The sequence below is a fragment of the Diceros bicornis genome, chromosome 8 (assembly GCF_020826845.1).
Source record: "Diceros bicornis minor isolate mBicDic1 chromosome 8, mDicBic1.mat.cur, whole genome shotgun sequence".
In the NCBI taxonomy this organism is placed as follows: Eukaryota; Metazoa; Chordata; class Mammalia; order Perissodactyla; family Rhinocerotidae; genus Diceros; species Diceros bicornis.
In genome coordinates this window covers 39,135,630-39,155,992 of record NC_080747.1, presented here as the reverse complement: position 1 = coordinate 39,155,992, position 20,363 = coordinate 39,135,630, and the positions used below count along the sequence as shown (strand labels likewise).

At 39.2% G+C, this 20,363-nt stretch overlaps 1 protein-coding gene across 1 annotated transcript in view; it reads left to right on the top strand.

The window, feature by feature from the left end:
• Positions 1–20,363, top strand: part of CORIN (corin, serine peptidase) — a 217,346-nt gene that overhangs the window by 153,381 nt on the left and 43,602 nt on the right. The window contains 5 exon segments of the mRNA XM_058547003.1: positions 764–880; positions 4,453–4,560; positions 10,978–11,209; positions 15,216–15,361; positions 16,132–16,239. Of these exon segments, the coding sequence (XP_058402986.1) occupies positions 764–880; positions 4,453–4,560; positions 10,978–11,209; positions 15,216–15,361; positions 16,132–16,239 (711 nt within the window).

Sequence of the window (20,363 nt, the reverse complement as noted above, 5' to 3'; positions counted from 1 at the left end):
AACTCAATGAAGGCTGAGGTCAATGATATGCAGGTTTCTGATGTCCTAAAGACAGTAGGGATAGAATTTAGACAAACTTCAGGAACTAGAAAGTTAATGGCCATTAGATCATTCCTTTCAAATGTCAGACGTCATAAGCAAGTTTCAAAATTAAGTGTTTATTGTGTGTTAGGTACTATGCAAGTTCTTTCACATACCATTTCACTGGCCCATTAGGTCAGGTTGTAGAGAATGAGACGTTGGGGCATGGAGTCAGGGAAGCCTGCCTGCACGTTCTGGCCCTACCTTGTCACAGCCGTGTGTCTTTGAGACAGGCACTAAACTCTTTAAGCTTCGATTTCCTTATTCTAAACAAAGTTGATAATATCTACTTTGCAAGTTTGTTTCGAAAATCTGAGATTAGATACATAACGCTCCTAACAGTTATTGCCATATAGTAAGGCTTTAATAAATTGTGGCTTTTATGTTAGTAGTATTACTACCACCATCATTAATACTACTTCCCATCATGCAATTATGAAGAAAAATTCAGTTTTCAGTAAGTGCTATTTAATAAGGAATGAGAAATTCTAGAAAGAAAACTTTCCATTTCAAAGATACTTGGAATTAAAAAAAATTGATTCATTCATTCATTTGCAAAACATTCTGCTATTCAGAACACTTCATTTCTTGGCGATGCCAGATAAACAGGAATCATTTGTATGATCTGCAGACTAAAAGAAGTACTAACAAATAAAGTGACTATTATTTTGGCTTTTCCTAGCCTGTCGCAGCCAGGGTCTGGTGGAGTGCAGAAATGGACAGTGCATCCCCAGCACGTTCCAGTGCGATGGAGACGAGGACTGTAAGGACGGCAGTGATGAGGAGAACTGCGGTGACAGTGAGTGTGCACTACAGCCCCGGAACATTCCTTGTTGGTGGACCTTTCCTTGAGAACAAAGCAAAACGTTGGAAGTTACCTCACGCTTAAATAGGATTCCCACATAAATAATTCCAGATTGCCTAACGCAGTGGTCCCCACAGCACTGGTCAGCCAGAAAACACTTTCTTGTGGTAAATATAATTCTCAACCAACTTACACTGAAAATCATTCCTAAGGATGAAGAGTAGAGGTTAAACACTTAAATGGCGTGGGTGGATTCAGTTAACTTTTTATGGGGAAAGGCAACACCATGATAGAGAGAAAAGTTTAGTATATGGTATCCCATTAAATTAGATTCGATTCCAATTAGAAGGAATTGGCTTCTGAAATTAAATATAACAGCTTCTTACAACAACCAAGTTCAGAGAAGCAGTTTAATGCCTCACATTATGAAGCAATAGACTTAAATATACTTTAAAAGGCATCTGATATCATCTGTGAGTCTCGAAAAAGCAAATCAAATAAGCTGGTTTTTAAAATGTGTCTATTTCTGTCAGAAAAGAAAGTTCCACACTGATTGTTTTAAGCCCCAGTTTGTGTAGAAGCAGCTGTCAGTACAGGGCTGGTAAGAATATCCCTTGACTTAAAAATCACTGCATTTGTTAATGAGTGATCTCGCTACATTGTTAAGAATGTGGTTGTTGCAGCCCTGCTGCCTGGGTTCAAGCCCAGCTCTGCTACCCACTATCTGGTTGACTTTAGGCCGGTAACCTAACCCTGTTATATCTCAGTTTCTGTGTCTGTAAACTTAGAATAATGACAACTACTTCACAGAGTTGGCACATGGTGAGCACTCAACAAATGTTAGCTATTATTACATGGTCATTACGTTAAAGCATGTTTTGGACTGTGTATATCACAAATCAGCTAATGAGATTGGTCACCTGTAGCTAAATTAGTTTTGTCATAATGAATATGCTCATTAGAATAGCTTTGATGGAACAAGCATTCCACATCTAAAGGAAGAGACTTTTTTTAATTTGGTGAGGAAGATTAGCCCTGAGCTAACATCCATTGCCAATCCTCCTCTTTTTGCTGAGGAATATTGGCCCTGAGCTAACATCCATTGCCAATCCTCCTCTTTTTGCTGAGGAAGATTGGCCCTGGGCTAACATCCGTGTCCATCTTCCTCTACTTTATATGCAGGACGCCTGCCACAGCATGGCTTGATAAACGGTGTGTAGGTCCACACCAGCATTCGAACCTGTGAACCCTGGGCCGCCAAAGCGGAGTGTGCAAACTTAACCACTACACCACAGGGCTGGCCCCTAAGGGGAGATCCTTTTACATACAAAATTAGATAAGGAGTGCTTCATTTTACCAATTTTAAAATTCAGAAGGAAATCCTTTTCTAGCCACAAGTTGCTGTGTGTATATCAGCCAAGCACCTCCCTTAGGATCAAATTGTTCTTTCCTTCTACATAATTCAACTCTGAAATGATTTTGGATTCTAGGCAATGGCAGGATTTGTAGATTATTTCCTCACATGTGGGGAGAGGTAAGAAAGTCATATGATAAAGTGGATGGAACAGTAAAATTTTAGCCTCTTTTTTTACATTGTTTTCTTTAATGCATTCAACTTAATAAATGTATATTGTGATGCTAAAACATGGTCAACCACTGGATATTTAGTGGCAAGCGCAACACCTCACAGAGCTTGCAGGCTCTGGGGGAGACAGGCATCATACAAATCATTTTGCAAGTCACTGCCTAACCATGGGGTGACATAAGCCATGAGGGAAAACTTAGGGTGCTAGGCGGCCATATATGGGATGCGTGCCCTGGTAAAGAGCCTCAGGGAAGCTTCCCCAAGGGAGAGATATTGGAGCTAAGATCTGAAGGATGAGTGGAGTTAACAAAGGAGAATGGGACTGGAGAAAGCATTTCAGACACAGGGAACTGCTTGGCCAAAGGGCCCCAGGAAGGAAGGAGCAAGGCATGTTTGTGGTCCTGGGAGAAGGCCCTTGTGATTAGAGAGCTGAGAGTGAAGGGGAGTGTGCCACTTAGAATATTGTCAACAGTGGTCACGGGCTGGTTCTACCCGACAAGGCTGGGGAGGGAAGCAGGGACCACTTCTCCCCGGGTTTTGGGCCCTAGTGAAGATTCAGGCCTTCACAACCCTCAGGCTCTGCTCTCAGCCTTCCTCTCTAGTCTCCCTTAAACTCCAACCTGTGCACTTTCCCACTGCAGGCCTTTGCACATTCTGCTGTCTGCTTGGGAAACCCACCCTTCCTTCTTAGCCCAACTTACCCCATCTGACTTTGGGAAGCTGTCCCTCACCGCCCTGATTTGCTTCTACTGCTCCTTACATGTACCTTCAGTGGAGAAAGGCTCACACAGTGTTGTACGGTTCTGTTCATGACCATATTCCCAATTGGAGTATAAACTATTGTGCTCTTTTATCTTTCAATGCTTACGGCCTAGCTTGTCATATAAGCTTGTCATGTAGCAGACACTTAGTATCATGCATTATAATGAATGCATGTTGTTTTAATAAAATTTCTTTAAGAGACTAAACTCATGGAAATTAGCCTGGCTTACCTTGCAAAAACAGTTTGACACTGATGACATAAAAAAAAAAAAGAGTCACCTCTCTTTTCTTCAAGGCTATGATATGTACTGTTGTGTATTAATGGTACTGGAAAGGAGAAAGAGTCCAGTATAATAAACATTGTCTTAGAATGATAGATAAGAATATTTATATGTATATGTGTTCCATTATTTATACTTAAAAATGTCTTGCAAGATTTTCTAGATCCAGGTGATGTGTCTGAAAATAATTGACTATAATGGGGGATGGGCAGTAATTTATTACCTTATCCATCCGATCTACAAATAACCAGGAAATCAATGGAAAAAGCAGTTTCCTCTCTACATACCTTAAGGAAAAGCCATTAGGCTGACATTACTGTTGTCATTCATTTGGAAACAAGAAACCCAATTCTCAGGTCATGACAGCTAGGCTAATGATACTTTCCAAGGACATACAGAAACTATGAATCACAGCTGCACAAGACTCATACCATGATGAAGTATCCTTATTGTATTGGTGTTGATGCCCTATTTATTATTCGGGAAAGCATTTTCCTTAGAGAGAAGACTAGAATTGGGAGCAAATGAGTCTTTAAAATAACATAATTTAAGATTCAAAATTTCAATATCTTTATATTGGCCTCTCCCTCAAATCAATTGAATTTTATTTTGTAATCAAGTATATGCACCCGTGTAAATATAAAGCACTATCTTTTTTTCCATTAAAAGCAACAACAATCTGTTTTGGGGAGGATAGGCTGCCTCTTGTTTCTTCATTCCTACAGAATCATTTTGGAATAACTGTGTTGTATTTAGTTGCCAGGAGAATTAATCCAGAAAGTACCTATTCAACATGTGTTTAATATTTTTGGAGAAACTGGAAGGAAATTACAGTTGTGTCATTCCTTGGCTCCGCCAGACGTTCTTGATCCTTTAGATCCTCGTGTAAGGAATTTACAGATGATGAAAGTGAATGTGCCTTTCCCCACCCCCCGTAGGTCAGACTCCATGTCAAGAAGGCAACCAAAGATGCCTCTACAATTCCTGCCTTGATTCATGTGGTGGTAGCTCTCTCTGTGACCTGAACAACAGTCTGAATAACTGTAGTAAGTACAGCAGCTGACAAATGCAATCACCGTGGCAGGATATGCATTCTGCTTTTTTCTTTTGCATTGACATTAAAATACTGAAGTCTGGAATCCCTTCAAAAAAATATATATCTGTTGTCTTTTTCTTTTTTGAAGGTTGCATGTGGTAGCAGAAAAGAAACAAAATGGTCTTAATTAACTTAAATCAGAAACAAATGTGTCGTTGTGAATGGGCCATAAATCCACATTGCTTAATGTCGTTACCATTACTTTCAACTCAACATCAGCTCCTATATATTATTTTCTTGGCTCCATCTGCAAGCAGATGCTATCTTTCTTACTTTGTAAAACACAGCTTCAAAAATGGAAACTCTATCTAAGAAGCAAAGATGAAGTTCATCTCAATAGCCACGTACAACTTTGGCGGTCTCTTCTTTTAGTAAAACTTATTCTCACCTTTCCAGGAACTTTGCTGACCTATAATGATCTTGCAGCCATTACGTTAATTTGTTCCAGTGACAACGTACCAGCTCCAAATGGTGTAAACAGGTGGCTCTTTCTAAATTGGCTTCAGGGGGAAGAATTCTTAGTTCCCCTAAGATAAAATGGGCAGGAGCAGTGGACGACTGTGTAGACTCTCATAGGAAATTTAAAACGAATCAGAATCCCCGTCAAAGACTCTGATTTCTAGTAATGATTCCGTACTCCTGGGCTCTGCTTTCATATTCTATTCACTCTTTTGCTTTTTATAATGAGTTTTCAGCCTCACCTTCAACTTGACATTTAGTAGCAGATCTGTCAGCATTCAGTTGGCAAGAAGATATGACTTCTTCACACGTGTCCTCGCAGCTGAAGGCCACTGGAAGCTGGGAGATTGAAAAGCTGAAGGGTTTGGGTCCTGGACTTGCTGCTGTTTTTGGGTCCTAGTTTTACTCAGTGACCCTTCTGGGTCAATGTAGAGCTTAAAGAGGGTGCCCCTGAAACCATTAGGGAGTCTCAAGGGGTGAAAACAGTGGACTGGATAGGAGTGCAAAGGAGACAGCCAATTAAAAACCCGGACTGACAGGCCTTTTTGTTTATTTTCATGAGCGCTTAATAAGTATTTGGCTGAAAGCACAATACCCAGCCCTCCTCTGTTTCCCATATGAGAGAACAGTTCAGATAGATATTAGTCTGACCACTAACACACACTGCTGTTTTACTCACTCTAAACTGATTTAAATATACGTGTATGTGTGTGTATATCTGTATGTATATACGTGTGTATGCATATGTATATGTGTGTATGTATATATATGTGTGTGTCTGTGTGTATGGATATGGATATGTTCTGGGTCCATTGTTTCACTTTGCTTATCTCCCAGTCTGCCCTGGAACTTTATCAGAATCATTTTTTTACTTCACTTTGAAATTGGGATGAAGAATTTTGAACAGTGGCGGTGTTCTCTCAGACATGTGTTTATTATTAAAGTTTTGAGGGTTGTCTGACATGGAAGGGCATTTACTGTTAGACTCAAAAAAGTTAAAAGAGCAACGTTAGCCTGTGTCCAATCTGAGTGGGGAGTAACTGGGTGTATGTTATTCGATTTTCTCTATGCTGGAAATATTTCAAAATTAAGAATTTAAAAATATGTTATCACTTTTCAAAAAAAGAAGTTGTAGGAAGGGCACTAGATAACTCTGGTTCATACATTCAACCAGTATTTATAGTGTGCCTGCGATGTTCCAGGCACTGGAATGGGCACTGGGCACTTTAATGGCAAAGAAGGGAGAGATGATTTCAGCCTTTCTGGAGATAACTTTTCTACATGGGGGAATATACTGCCATCTTCCCACTCACATATACTACTTTGGTTTTCTCTTTGTGTTCTTCAAATACACTCAAACAGAGTCCCTAGCATCTCACTATCTTATCTCCTCATTCACCATAGATGTTCTTGCCAGATTCTCTCCATATATATTCAGCAAACATTTGAACATTCCCCTCTTCTGAGTACCAAGCCCTGGGCTAGTCATTGGTCCCCCATTCCTTCTGTGTCATTAAAAACAGTGTATATGCCTCACTTCCAGTTGAGAGTAAAAATGTTATTCCTTATTTTTCAGAGAGCTTCAGAATGGTATGTGTATGCTTGGTTCTCTGTAAAGGTGGAAAAGTAGCATCTCCTCTCAGAAAACTCCTTATGCACTTGAAAATGTGATTAAGTATTTGAAGATGTTTACCACTATCAGAGACTTTTATTACTTAGAGTCTGAGGCACAACTGAACAACAGTCTCTTTCTCTAGCTTCCTGCCAATGGAGAATATGAGTTTGGAGAATGTGGATATTCTGTCTGGTGGAGTCAGCCTCTCACTGGAGTTGCTGGGAGTCTAGTCCTTGAAGACACTGGTTCTTGCCATCCCATAAAATATTATGTAACTTTCGGATGGTCCTTGAAGATACACTGGGTGGGACCCAGGCATCAGTGTTTTAAAAATTCCCCAGGTGACCCCAATGTGCAGCCAAGGTTGAGAATTATTGCTTTAGTGGTCTGTTCATGACTAGGCTGCAGGGGAAGTGACATCCCTGAAATTGGATGTGAAAAAACTTTCACAGTTTTCAAATTTTTCAATGGAGAAGGTCCGTGGCTTATCTCAGATTTCCAGAAATGCCTACAATTAAAAAAAAGAAAAGCCTAAATCCCACATCTCTGATGATATTGTGTGCTGATAGGCTTGAAGTGTTATCACAATATCACCATATCCACTCATAGCCCAGAATCTTTAAGATCTTTGCATTGTTCTGGGAAGCAAAATACAGACATATCCTTGCCTTAGGGGGTAGGAGCAGGAATAGTATTTCCCTTCACTCTGGTGTGGAGGGACTAATCCATCGCTTCTGCCTTGTAGTGTGCAATCAAGACTGGGGGAGCCTGGCAGAGGAGCAGCTGCTGGGCATGTGTCTCTCCCCGCCTCTCTGCGCCCATGACCGCCATGGCTGCATGAAGCCAAGTATGACTGTCATGTCCAGCGACTTTGCAAGTTTTCCATAGAGTTCTATAGACCTTTAGTTCTATGGGTGTACTCATGCATTTTTTTCTTCAACACCGAGGAAGAAATAAACAGCTTTGTTCTTTGAATAATTTCCCATGGTCTATCAATTTCCTGCCTTCTCTTTGTAGTCTGTAGTTGGAAGGAACAAATAGTATAGGGGTGTGGTTAAAAAAAAGCCAAACACCATAATGTTTAAGGACTTCAGTCTTTGGGAGCAAATAGTAGATGAGAGGAATAATCTCTCTGTAAAAGCATTCCCAACTAGTAAGTGAAAAATAAATGACTGAATTAGAATACTACCATTCGGTAACACAGTGAATTAATGGGTCAAGGCATTGAGCATCTACAGCTGCCAACATCACAAAAAGAGAGAAATCAGACATGATGTGCTTTCTGATGAAGAACACCACAGCACTTATAGTCTTCCCAAAGAGATGAAACCTAATCAACTCTCCAGACACAGCTGCCAGTGCTCCAGATATAGAGAGGACAGGGGAACATATTTACCCTTACTGGGAGTGTGCTATCAGCAAAATCCAAACAATGGTATACTCTACAGGTCAAATCCCTGGGTTCTTCAACAGATAAACTTTAAGGAAAAATAAAGAGATGGAGGGGGAACCCAAATATTATAAGAGTCTGCAAAGATAAAACAATTTTTTTTTGGTGAGGAAGATTGTCCCTGAGCTAACATCTGTGCCAGTCTTCCTCCACTTCGTGTGTGGGACGCCGCCACAGCATGGTTTGATGAACAGTGTGTGGGTCTGCGCCCGGGATCCGAACCCACAAACCCCGGGCCACCAAAACAGAGCGCGTGAACTCAACTGCTATGCCACCGGGTTGGCCCCTAAAACAAATTTAAAAAACGGACAAACCTAAACTGTAGTATCTAGGGTGCAGTGCACACTTAGGTAATAAAACTAAGACAGGAGTATATGGAGGGGCATCTGGGATGTCTGGCAAAGTTCAATTTCTTGACCTAGTTGATAGTTACAAGGGTGTTCACCTTGTAATAACTCATCAAACTATTCAAAATAATAATGATAAAGAGAGATATAGAGTTTGAGGCAAGGATGAATCTTGGAATATTATTATATATGCTGATGGATGTTGAAAAGTGACTTTTCTCATGTAAATGACCATTATTTAATACATAATTTCTGGTAGCTTCAGAGTATTGATTGCATCATGACAAGGATGTAACATCGTTTAGTTAATTCCATCTTTAGGCTGAATTTAACAAATCTTCTTTCAGACTTTGAAAGGTGGGATATCATTGAGACACCATGAGGATCATTTTTTCAACAGATATTTATTAAACCTCATGTAGTTCAGGACATCATGCTAGACATTGCGTCAAAGTTGTATTGAAAACAATCCTGGGTATTTAAACATCCTCACATATTTGTGACGCGATCGCCCTCTAGTGGCTCTCGTAAATCAGGCTAGCGAGTGAGCCTAATGATGAAGATAAAAAAGCTTATTGATATCATAAATCATAGAATTTGAGGCTGACAGATATCTTGAGAGTTTATCTTGCTTAGCACTCTGTGAAGAATGCCTTATGAAGGAAGAAAGCACAAGATTCAATCAAGCTTACCACATTCAATAAAGATCTTTGGAATAATATATGATCATAACTTAATCCTTTCATCTCTCTTAGCTCTGAAACACCTAAAGCCTGTATCTTATCGCAAATTGAAAGTGATAGGTTCTCCAGGTATCAAAAGATAGGACTGTTATCCATGTGATATGTCTATTCATCAACTAAATGAAATACACTGATAAAAAGTTAAAACTTGATCTGGTGGTAGAGGAAGAGAGAGAAAGGAAAGTCATATTCAAGGAAAAAAAGACTGCATCAAAATCTCTGCGAATGATCCCATTTTTGTAAATTATATTAAAGAATTTGGGAAAAATATAGAGTTAGAGCTGTATCTACTGACTTGACAAGACACTCGCTTGATTACCTCTCTCACCTCTGGGAATGTGGCACATCTACTGCAGACAGAGAGGGAACAGGGGGTCTTTCTACTGCATTCCCCTGAACCTGCCCGAACCTCTTTTATCCTTGGAAGTCTTCCTGAGACACTCTTGCTCCACCGTGTCCCTCTGGGCTCCTAGCATTCGTTCGATACAACTATTCTAGCCTGTTCATGTTATACTCCAACTGCCAGCATGTGTCTTTCTTCCTGGGAGGATTGTGGAGTGCCTCAATGGCAGGGATTCTATTTTGTTATTTTTACATTTTAAGTGCCTAGGATAGTTCCTGACACTTATCCCCCCCTCCTTTCCTTCCTTCATTCTGGCACTGTGCTAGGTGCAGACTTTGAGATAAAGAAATAAAGTCTCATTTCTCAAAATTCTTTGAATTGTGTGGGGGTGGCAACTAAGCAAAGAATACAACAGAGAGCAATGAGTGTGTGGCAGGAACACGCCTAAGAAGCTGTGGCACTCAGCAGAAACTCGTACTGGGACTGGGAAGCAGAGAGGAGTTGGCCAGGAAGCCTTCCTGGAAGAGGTGTTTATGTTGAGTCCTGCAGGCCAAGGAGGAGTTAGCTTGGTGAGGAGGATGGGAAAGGATCATTCTAGGCAGTGGGTGCTATATATGTACCTGGCAGCTAGAAGCATGACTGCATTTGAGGGGTGATTACAAGTATATCAAGAAAAGAAGGGGATAAGAGAGGAGCTAACGGGGCTCATGAAGGCATGCAATTCTTAAAACGTCTGGTGTTGCCAAGGAAATATTGCTGACGCGATAGTCATAGGTGATGATGCTGGAAAGTTAGGCCGTGGTTGGAGTGTAAAATAGCCTTGGATGCCAAGCTAACGAGTTAGGATTTTATGTCATTGGCAATGGATATCTAACCAATTTCAGCCTCCCCTGCCCTGAAATCTTGTAGCTTTATATTTAAATCTATTAATCAACAATAAAACACAGAAAAAAGTCATCTAATTGCCTATTTAGCCAAATTCATTTTTTTTTAATGGCTGTGAAGATGATGGGGGATATACTAGTTTAGAAGTAATGAATAAATCAGAAGAAGAAGACAAATTAAAGTGAGTAGAAGGAATCATAAAAGAGAGTCACTTTCAGACAAGTTGAACTGAGGGAAAAAATGAGAATGACGTTCTAAAACATGCGTGCTGGGCACTATGCTAGCAGCTACATATACAGAAATGAATCTTGGTTTGGCACTTCGTTAACCAAATTATTTATCTTTCGATAGCAATGTTATATACCACTTGCATTCTAGTCTTCACTACTTTAAAGAAAGAAGGTACGGTAGACTTCAATTTCGTAAGTTTTTAAGAAATTGTTTCACATGTGAAATTAATATATATATGTGTGTATATCCATATATACACATATATGTATATCCATATGTGTGTTTTCTTGTTAGGTCAATGTGAACCAATTACGTTGGAACTCTGCATGAATTTGCCCTACAACCATACAACTTATCCAAATTACCTTGGCCACAGGACTCAAAAGGAAGCATCCATCAGCTGGGAGTCCTCTCTTTTCCCTGCGCTTGTACAAACCAATTGTTACAAATACCTCATGTTCTTTGCTTGCACCATTCTGGTACCAAAGTGTGACATGAAGACAAACCAACGTATCCCCCCTTGCAGGTAATACAAGGGGTCTCCCTCAAGCATCCTCATTTTCCCCCAGGGAGAACCATGGGAATGAAAACTTAGTTTGAGCTTAGACTAAGTGCGTATTTTGCCAAGGAGCTCTGTTTTTAACAAATTATGTATTTAAGAGGGAAAGAAGTGGGAATTCTAAAATGAATACTTGAGTATGATTTCATTACTCGACTACCAAACAAGGGAGGTATGAACTGCCTTTGATAATAGTTTGTGGACTTTAATCAAAGCAAATCACGTGTGTATCATTTTGGCTGGTCAAGAAGTGTTTTTAGAAATGTCAGTTAGCAGAAGAAGGGGTATATCTGCCTCTTTCTCTGGCAACATTGATGTATTTAAAATGCTGCCTTCTGATAACACTCAAAAGTTAGATACATTACGCAAGGAATAGCCTGAAGGAAACATAACACAACCGCACAGGCTGGGCAGGAGATGGACATCACTGACGTTTTTCTACCTGCTTGAATGAAATACAGTAGTCCCCCCTTATCTGTGTTTTGCTTTCTGCGGTTTCAGTTACCTGAGGTCAACCAAGGTCTGAAAATATTAAATGGAAGATTCCAGAAATAAACAATTCATAAGTTTTAAATTGTGCTCTGTTCTGAGTAGTGTGGTGAAATCTCTCACTATCTTGCTCCGTTCCACCCTGACATTAATCATCCCTTTGTCCGGTATGTCTGCGTTGTATACGCTACGTTACCCACTGGTTAGTTATTTAGCAGCTCTCTCAGTTATCAGATCGACTGTCCCAGTATCGCAGTGCTTGTATTCAATTATTTATTTTGAATATTTTAGTTAATAATGGCCCCAAAGCACAAGAGTAGTGATGCTAGCAATTCAGATATGCCGAAGAGAAGTTGTAGTTAATCTCTTACTGTGCCTAGTTTATAAATTAAACTTTATCATAGGTATGGATGTATAGGAAAATGCATAGTATGAACGTATAGGGGTGGGTACCATCCGTGGTGGCTTCAGGCATCCACTGGAGGTCTTGGAACTTATCCCTGAGGATAAGGTGGGAGAACTGTAAGGGACAGCATTTCCAGAGTGTGGCTTGGACTAGGATATGAGTGATGTCCTCCAGGATAAGAGAGCTACTTGGGAGTCCACTGTCTGATTCAAGCCTGGCTCTTCTCTAGCTGCTGTGTAGCCTGAGACAGATGCCTCAGTCTCTCCCAGCCTCAGTTCCTTGACCTGTAAAATCAGGCTAGTGATGATTGTTGAGTTGGGTTGTTGTGAGATTAAATGGATGTGCATAGATGTAAGGTGCTTCCAATCAGTTGTAAACCTTGAATAAACAGTAGCTCTGATGACAGGATGGGAACACAACTACATTGTGGCAGTTTTGCCCCTCTTCTACGCCACGTGTTAGGGGTTGTAGTCAGAGAATATGCACATACAAGAGGCTGTCACAGAGGTGGGTTGCTGCCATCTCTGGGGCGGATGTTTTCCATCAAGGGGTGACTATACAGATATGCTTGTCTAAATGTGAGTGGTATCTACGGAAACCATATGTTGGGATCAGAAGTTACTTAGAGCTTTAAGAAAAAGCAATACTATCAATATGGTGGACAGATGGGAAAACAATAAATTTTATACTGAATATCAAATGGATGACAAGGTAGGGGCAGTATAGAGTTGGGACAGGCAATGATAAAGTTTCAAAATGACTTGGGGAACTGAACCAATTAAACAAATAGAGACAGTAAAGCTTATTGTTGGCTTGTGCAACATAATTCTGAAAATTTCTGTTAAATGACTTTTAAAGTATCGCTGATAAAATACCTACCAATTTTATGTTACAAGTGATTTCTAAATCTTATTCCACTTTTTCTAAGCAAGATCAATGATAGTGAATAATTACTTGTAATAGTACTTAAATTCTTGTATTTGACTTTCTTTTCATGTGTATAAAAAGTTTCTTGATGTAGTATTCTCTGGAACAAATTTATATTCACATATAATTTATAATTTCATGGCTTAATTTTCATACTAAAATACCTAAGATGAGATTTATCCTGAAATGTTATTCAGTCAACATTTTGGTGAACTTCTTTTAGAAATTAAGTTCTGTTTCTAAGGTTTACACTTAACATTTTTCATTCTCAGTGGCTATCAAAATAAATTTTACATTTTGATATTTGTTTATAAGAAAATTTTTTTTATATTATGACGAGAATAATATACTAATGCGTTCGTGAAGCACATACATACTTGCTTTTGCCAAGCCTATTTATTGATCTTAATTTAGTTTTTAAGTTACGAGTCTGAAAAATCTAACATTATTGAGTCCTTACAATGCGCTCAATACTTTAGGGTAGTTCTGCCATCTCATCCTCAAAATAACCTTTTGAGCGAGGCCCCTACCATCAGGGCAGCTGTCTATGGCTGAGCACCATACGGATTGCGAGAAGAGTGCCCCCTGGAGTTGTAGTGCCACGTATTGTATTATTTCCATTTTATAGAAAAAATAGGATGTGGTCGAGTCAGGCACTGTACAGTCTTCCATATAAATTAGATATCATATGGTTAATTTAAAATAGCAGCATAAGTTGAATTATATAAATTTTTAACAAATCTACAAAAAAACTATTTAGTCCAACAGAGAGTTATTGAACACTGTTGAACTTCTCATTTTGGCAAAACTAGTATGGGAACATCATGACTTCGTCTTTGTCCCAAATTCCTAGGCTAAAGCAGCATTGAGTTATGCTCTGCCTTGTCCAGTCTTAAATGTAGACAGAGCTTTCTCTGAAACGTCCCCACTCGATTGCTAACCATTCCCTACCTTGTTGAAATTAACTTATAGTTTAAAGTTTGAAACTTTTGAGAAATAAGAATGTATTTGAAAGGAAATAAGAAATTTGCCTAGGAATTTACTTTGGTTATGTCTGCCTTTTTTTTTTTTTAACCATGTAATTAATTTCTTGGTAATACATTGAGGCAAAAGCATGTTTTTTTTCCATAGGAAGTAAAGAAACCTTCTGTGAGACATGCTGATACCTCGGTTTAAAAATATTTTGGGTACAAATGGGATAACGCACATGAAAGCACCCAGCACAATGCTTAGGTTATCTTTTCTTTAAACAACAACAACAGCAACAATAAATTTCATTATAACTAACTTGAGATCAACGTAAATGGGTTTGGGGGAAGTACCAAGCGTTTCAACAATATCGGATCTAAGCTGAAGTAATGGAGACAATGCCCTAGGCAAGCCAGGTTGGCACATGCAGTGGCTCACATGGCTTGTCACTGGAAGGAGTGACCTCTGAGAATGAGAGTGTTGTACAGATTCCGTGACTTTTGGTGGCAGACTATCCAAAGTGATATTGGGGCCTTCCCTGCTTGGAACAAAAACACTGGAGAATGTATCTGCCTGAAAGACAGAAGAGAGAATGAGAAAGGCAAACTGGAGAAGGGAATCTTCTTAAAGATGTTGTTTAAGGTACAAACTTGCAACTAGTAGACAAATAGTTCCTGGAGATGCAATGCACAGTATAGTGAATATAGACCTATTGTATTATAATCATCAAACTTGCTAAGAGTCTAGATCTTAATTATTCCAACTACAAAAAAGAAATGATAGTCATGTGACGTGATAGAGATGCTAACTATCACTACAATGGCAGTCATATTACAACATATAAATGTATCAAATCAATATGTTTTACACCTTAAGTTTACATCATACATGTCAAATATATTTCAATGAAAAACAAAACAAATCTCTGTTTCTATTTCTGCAACGAAGTTTCTTTTGGTGCAAGTATGCTGCTGGAATGTTGCCTTTGTAGAGATATTACTCATTTGGGTTTCCCAAGCACCTATTATGTATACGTGCATCTATATATATTGGTACACACTTACGCTACATACACATACAGACCTAAACCCACACAGAATTAAAACTCTACATAGATTCTTAACACACATCTCAGATGTAGCTATTTGTGCTTCTAATGTTTTGTCTTTCTTGCTCTTTTAGAGCCCTATGTGAGCACTCCAAAGAACACTGTGAGTCTGTTCTTGGGATCGTGGGCCTACAGTGGCCTGAAGACACAGATTGCAATCAATTTCCAGAGGAAAATTCAGTTAATCACACCTGCCTAATGCCTGGTGAAGATGTGGAAGGTTGCTTTCTAAATTGATTACAGTGGGGTGTCTAACATGATGAATCTAACAGCCACCTTTTGAAGTTTCTCTGTTGTTGTTTTTTCTATTTAGTTGCCAATCAGGCTGCATAGGTGAGTGGGTCTATAAACTTGATTACATTGGAGAATTTGGTGCTCATCTGTTATACTTTGTCTTCATTTTAAAAATAAATGACAGGGATGAATTTAATATTCCAGGTATTTATTTTAACCACAATTAATTCACAGAATCCATTATGTACGGATGCTGCTTTTATACTAGAGGTTCTGAAGGTAATGGGCGACATCAAGCCTTGGTTTCTTCAAGTGCAAAATGTTCAGAGACCTTGGCAATGTAAGATCATCGGGTAGAGAAATGGAGTTGTGGACCTGCCCACCAGGTGGAAAGATTAGAACAGGAAACAATTTGACACATTAAAGGCAGCAGGGTAGTTAGAAGCATTGACTCCACAGGACATTCAGGCTCTGGCAACTGTTTGGGTGTCCATTGGGAAAGATAGTTAATTGCTGGAAAGCATAAAGACACTCAACAGCTGATCTGGAGAGATGATGCCAAGGATGAAGGAGAAAAACGCTGATAAGCAGACAGAAGAAAGCCAAGTTAACTTTGGCTGTTTCAGCTTTGCTGAATGGAAGACCATTCTTATCTTCAGTAACAGCTTCTCCACAGCATCCCACATATAAACAAATTAGCTGATGGTTCTGGGTCTTCTGTCTCTTGACGGTAATATGGCCCATTGTTTTTCACAGAATGCTCACCTAGTCACTTCAAGTGTGGCTCAGGACGGTGTGTTCTGGCTTCCAGAAGATGTGATGGCCAGGCTGACTGTGATGATGACAGTGATGAAGAAAACTGTGGTATGTATGTGAGATGGCATTTTTCTTGAATGTACAGTAATAACGGGTTAAGATAAGGGACTGTGTTAAAAAGTGTCAACTGATAGTCATGAGTAGTGACAGGATTGAATGCTAAGACATTTACTTCGTAAATGATCAAATGGCAGGGTATGAATTGATAAGTGTTTTTCCTATTAATTCTATTGATTTTCCCATCATTACACCTCTATTTATAACCTTGATGACATATGCGCAAACCTTTAGTAAAAGGAGAAGCACTTCATAAATGTAAGGAATTATTTTATTATTAGGGATTATAAAGCAGTTGTCATCTATTTTAAAGTCAGAACAATAGTGTCTTTGCATATCATTTCCATGTTGTTAAATAGGCATCTAGATACACAAAGACAGAGTTCAGCCTCCAACGTTCAAATTTAATTGGGATTTATTTTCATGCTTTCTCTGATTTTGTCTCTGTCGGCAAGGGATAAAACTCTTCCTGACGTTTCTGCCTTTGAGCTCCAAAATCACCAATGGAAAGGCCAGAAATGCCAGGGGTAATTTAGGTGGAGCTAGTTCCCATTTTATTTCCCTGCAAACCTTTGTACTCATAACCTCAGAATGTGTCAGAGAATAGAAAACAGGCAATGCTCTTTACTAAGCAATATTCTGGAGTAAAGCAAAATGATTGAAGGGCTATCCAAAGAATAGTTTGGTTATGATTATTTAGCTTGCTCTGCTTAGAAAAAAATTTGACGCTTTTTGTCATTGAAAGCACATACGGCAATACATCTTTTGAAATCATTTCATTCTTTTGGCCTTTGAAGTATGAAATATTGCCTTGCTCCCCAAAATGAATTTTCCATAGTAGACTTTGCCCTTCTGGTCTAGACAAAATGTCACAAGCAATCAACTAAAATCCTATCAGCTACTATAAATATGGACAAGTACATCTTCTAGAAAACTAGAGCTGTCAGAATGATGCTACAGTGACCAGGGGTGATTTTGTTAGGGAGGAACATACAGTGTTTTGAGAAGCTACTGTTGTTTCCTTGTTTATGGTCTTTATGTAAAGAAATAAATCAAAACTCATTGAATATCCCTTATGTAAGTGATTTATTGAGAATCTATTGGATTTGTTCATGAAACTATGACTTTGATGGGTTATGGTATTCTGAGATGCAATTTAAAATAGATATTTTACATAGTTGAAAGAGGTTGCATGATACTCTATTGGGGTGACTAGACCTAAATTTGCAGTAGGGGACTAAATATTTAAGAAATGTAAAAGCTTAGTTTCAAAAAGAGACTTATCAAGACTAAATGGTCTGAGTTCAAGAATATATTCTGCAAAAAAGAAATTCAAACCACTACAGGGTTTAAATGACCCTAAAATGTCAGGTTTCTAGTTAAATAAATTTTCTTCAATACTTCAATCACACAATTAAAGGCACAATGGAATAATAGAATACATTGTCTAATCCTCATCAAACACTCAAAATATTGATGGCACTACTCAGAGCTCTAGTTAAGGAAAGTTAAAAGTGAGTAAGAAATTAATACATTTGGAGTTACATTAACTGCTCCAACAGTACTAAGTTATGAGAATACTCTCATTAAGTTTTCCAAAGTGACTGATAATAGAAATTTTAAGGACATTCCCCTTTGGGACGTATGCACACGTTTGAATGGGCATGTCTGATGCTCTGGGAGGACATGCCACTTAAAATCAAATAAAAAGGTCATGTTGAGGAGGGCCCAACAGAGGACTATTGGGAGATCATCCAGTTCTGATTTTGCCTACTTGTTCAGTTTGTCTCTGTTTCCATGGGCGTGCATGGGCCCACCATCTGGTAATGCAACACCGGCTCCAGCGAAGCTGGGTTTCTCCCCAAGCTTCATGTCTTCCTGATTTATTCTGTCCATTGTGGAGTTGAAGGCACTTAAATGCTTGGGCTTAACTGAATAATGTGGCAATTAACTATTCACTCTCACACATCTGCAGCTCCCTCAGAACTTCTAATAACATTATTGGGTTTTCCCCTCAAAACCATACTTATTTAATTTAGTTATAATACAATTGATGTGTTGGAAATTTGCTTTGTATTTCTTTCGCACATCTGCAGCAGGAAAACATGGTAGCCAAAGCACACCATTTATAAATACACTGTTAAAATAGGTCAATTAGAATTTAGCAATGAGCAATGCAGTTCTGAAGTGTCTCCTGTACTTGTGGTAAATTTTTGTTGTTGAAGTTGTTTTGACTGTGTACCTGCAAATGTAAACAGTAGTTGAAAACATTGTCAATATTAAAAATGTTTTCAGCAAGTGTTTGGAAGAATTATGCGAATCTGAACACATCATTCCAGAATTGCTTCATGGGACGGAAGCCTAAAAGACGGGAGTGATTTGTAGAGTCAGCACTGTCAGTACAGAAGCACTTCATTGTCTTAAAGGATGGTGGGTTGTCATTAATTTAACATGTAGTATTTAGATGGAGCTATCTGTAAAACTAGCAACTTGATGAAAGGAGTTTATATTCAATCTAACGTTTTCCAAGCATTGGTATCTAAGCAATGGAGAAAAAGTCAAAGATCTGGGCAAAGAAATGAACAAAAACAACATAAAAGAAAGGAAAGCTAAGGAAAATAACAACAGGATTATATGTGTGAGCTTTGGCATCACGCTATAGATCTGAGTTTGTGAGACCGAGGTAAGCTTTGCTAAGCCTGTGTCCACAATTTGAATGAGCTACCAGCAGGAGCAAGATGGTACCTGGGCTGTGATGTGAGCAGCAAGTCTTCTCCATGGGGCAGTTAAATGAGAAGAAAGCTACAAGTTTCTTTGTATCTACTGTAGAAATAAAACCCTTTATTACATGAATACAGCATCACAATTACTAATCGACCACTATTCTACATAAAAAGGTATACACCATATGGAAAAAGATTGACAACAACACAAATGTCTGACTGTCATTAAGTGCCTTTCTGTTTGTCTTCAAATGATTGAAAATCATTTCATCATCTATCTTTGATCTCCTCTTGGCCTCAAATAAAATAAAATCTTTAAATATAACCTGAACTTTTTCTCAGCATCAAAACCCCTTCAGGTTGTGTTCAAAGCCTCTGACTGATATTTGTGAGTTTTAGAGCTTGATTTCACAAGTTTTCCAAAGACTATCCGTTTGGACTTTTTCATAGTATTTGTATAACTTCTCACAGAGAAGGGCTTAACTGGCATTTTTAGCACTTCAAATAGCCAGTCTCCATGCTTTTATGTCTCTCTGCTTGTGAAAGAGACTGACTCTGCTCTGTGACTAGCAGAAGACTGAGTGGGAGGCATCGTGTCCATATCATGTCACACACCCACAAATGTGCCTTCAGGATGAATCTTCAGGATGGATCTCTGATCACGAAGTAGGGTTTCATTTTTCCATGTGAAGGGAGAGGCATTTTTCTTCCCGTTAGATATTTTGCCACTTGGTTAACTGCTTTGCTATCTTATATGGCATCTTCAGCAGGCAGCCTGGAATAGCAGAGAGTGCTCTGTGTAGATTTAGACTTGGATTTAAATCTTGGCTCAGCACTTAGAGGTTGTGTGACTTTTGGTCAGTCACTTAACTTCTCTGGACCTCAATTTCCTCACTTGCAAAATGTAAAGAACACACACTTTATCCTCTACAGCTTGGAATGTTTATAACATGCCTTATTCAGTCTTCAGAAGGCAATAACCAAGAACCCACTTGCCACGATGCTAGGAAATCCAGGAGGTGACTCCTGTCACAGATCACCCCAGGGATCTCCCTTGGGGGAAGAAATCCTATCTGACTCGGTCTTGTCTCTGACAAACCAAGGTCTTATTTATAGCAGAGAAGAGCAGGCTGGCATGTCGTGTCCAAAGCATGGTCTGGGCAGAGTACCTGGTTCACACAGCAAACACAGGAAGGAGGGTGACGCCTCATCCGGAGGTAGTGCTTGTTTTGGGGTGGATGTCCCCATCTCCAGGATTACAGTCACCAAGGGGGCCCCCAGCCTATAGGTTAGAGCTCTTTCCGTGTCCTCATCCTGCCTCTTCACAGGGTACTAGGCCAGCACATGTTGAAAAGGATGACATGAGGATGGTACCCTAAAACGGGGCATTGA